At 60.9% G+C, this 1,950-nt stretch overlaps 1 protein-coding gene across 2 annotated transcripts; it reads right to left on the reverse strand.

Annotated features, from left to right (window-relative positions):
- Positions 1-518: 518 nt before the first annotated feature.
- Positions 519-1,656, reverse strand: LOC117836950 (uncharacterized). 2 transcript variants are annotated; one of them, XM_034716481.2, is made up of 3 exons: positions 1,452-1,656; positions 1,118-1,233; positions 519-989 (listed from the first exon to the last, which is right to left on the reverse strand). In XM_034716481.2, exons 1-3 carry the CDS (start codon positions 1,554-1,556, stop codon positions 671-673), a joined length of 540 nt encoding a protein of 179 aa, XP_034572372.1. In that variant the 5' UTR covers positions 1,557-1,656; the 3' UTR covers positions 519-670. The 2 variants fall into 2 exon arrangements, with proteins under 2 accessions (XP_034572372.1, XP_034572371.1); XM_034716480.2 differs by having other exon boundaries at positions 519-992.
- Positions 1,657-1,950: the final 294 nt, after the last annotated feature.

A 1,950-nucleotide genomic window follows, 5' to 3' on the forward strand; every position in this document is an offset into this window, starting at 1 on the left:
GGAGTAAGCAGCTAGGCATTCATGGTGTTTGGCAAGCAAATCTGCAGCTGTGGTGGCAACGCCTGTCGGCTGGTCACGGCTTCACGCTGCACAAGGCGTAATGCTTGCTTTGCTCATTGGCCTATGCGCATAAGGTATTTCATGAAATGCGTGTCAGGGGGGGGGGGTCCACGTAGGCATCTAATCTAATCCTACACCTTAATGAACACCATTGGTAATGCCCTCCTTTGGCCCCAACATTATTAAGCACAGTAGTGGCACACGCGCCACTGCTAGCAATATGCACATCCCTTTGTGCAACAATCCTAAGCTTTACGAGATCATGTCCCTTCCACCGCACTGAGCCAAGATATTTTAGTGCCAAAGCAATTAGAAAAAACCTCGAGAAGAACGAGGCACGGCCAATGATCAATTCCCCCATTCCCATTGTCTGCTTTCGCATCAGATCCTGGATTCTCCATGGAAAGGCATCACGGCATTCGCCCTGGTTCCAATCGTCTGCCGTCAGATGAACACTAGCACTACTACGAGTATGGAGTATATCAGCATCACAGCATCAAAAACGAGAAGGATTTGGACGCGACGCGAAATGCTGATGCAGCTACGCGCGGTCGTCGTATCAATCAGTTGGAGCAAGCAGAGGTTTCCTGAGCAGAGCAGAGCACGGCCTTCATGCCGCTGGCCAGGTCTCGCCGCCCTTCGCCCGCTTCTGGAACCCGCCGTCGTGCCCCAGCTCAGGCGTATCCTCCTCTGCCGACGCCACATCGCCCTTCGCGGTAGGGGGTCCCAGGCCGCCGCTGCCGTGCTGCTGCTGCTCGTGCTTCCTGGGCCTGGGCTTGCGCTTGCGTGAAGACCACGCGATGTGGCGGTCGCAGAACAGGTACCCCGGCACCGCCGCGCCCTTGCAGCGCCACCGCTTGCCGTCGTTCCGGCTGCACCGGGCGCCCTGCGGCTGCGGCTGCGGCTTGGGCACGTCGTCGTCCATCGCGCTGCTGCGTAGGAGGCAGAAAAGCGATTTCTCAGCTAACTCCATCCCAGTACCCCACCCAAGAGCCAAGATCTCGCAGGGGACACCTGAACAGACTAAAGAGGAGGCGGGGGTTCGGTTCGCACGCACCTATCGTTGGACGCGGCGGCGGCGGGGACCCGGTCGCCCTCTTCTTCCTGGACTCGGACCCCGGCGATCAGGATCACCCGCTTCTCGTCCGTCTCGTCCTCCTCGCGGGATCTCTCCTGCACCAGGAACGGCAGCCAAAAGTAACGGTGAGGCGAACACGGTAGGATGATCATCACCTGACCAATAGCAGCCCAAACCCCAAAGACCCGATGGGGAGCCGGCGTCAACGCTCCCAATGAATCTCCGATCTCGCCGGCGGGTGCACGCAGAGACACACAACGCAGAGCCACAGGGCAGCAGTACCGGTAACAGCAAGCGCCAGCATCTCACTCACCTTGGGGTGGTGCAGCAGTGGCTGGGAACTCGGCGGCGAGGCGGAGAGCGCCGTCGCGGGCCCCGGGTCGGCGGCCCTGGCCGGGGTGCGCTTCCGGATCCTCATGGCCCCCCGCCGGCCTGCTCCGGAGATCGCGCTGGGTTGCCCCCCGCGCCCGTCCTCCCTCGGTCCCTCCCTCCCACCCACCCTCTGTTCCCCCACGCGTCTCGCTGGCCTTGGCCCGATTGATCTGCTGCTGCAGTACTAGTAGAGAGTCCACCACTAATTTTCCCTAGCAGAGTAGCATACCGTCCGTCCGCTCGTACCCTTTTCTTTCCCCTTTCCCCGTTCAGATCGAGTCGAGACAGACGCGGTAAATTTGCGCCCCGCCTTCCAGTTCTGTCCCTGGGTTGAGGGCCCGTTTACGGTCTACCACCAGATGGCGACGGTCGCAACTTTCTCGCGGGTTCCGGCCCGTGCCGTGTGCGTGCGGACTGCAGCGAGGGGACGGTGAATGGGG

This window comes from Setaria viridis, chromosome 9, assembly GCF_005286985.2.
Source record: "Setaria viridis chromosome 9, Setaria_viridis_v4.0, whole genome shotgun sequence".
Classification (NCBI taxonomy): Eukaryota; Viridiplantae; Streptophyta; class Magnoliopsida; order Poales; family Poaceae; genus Setaria; species Setaria viridis.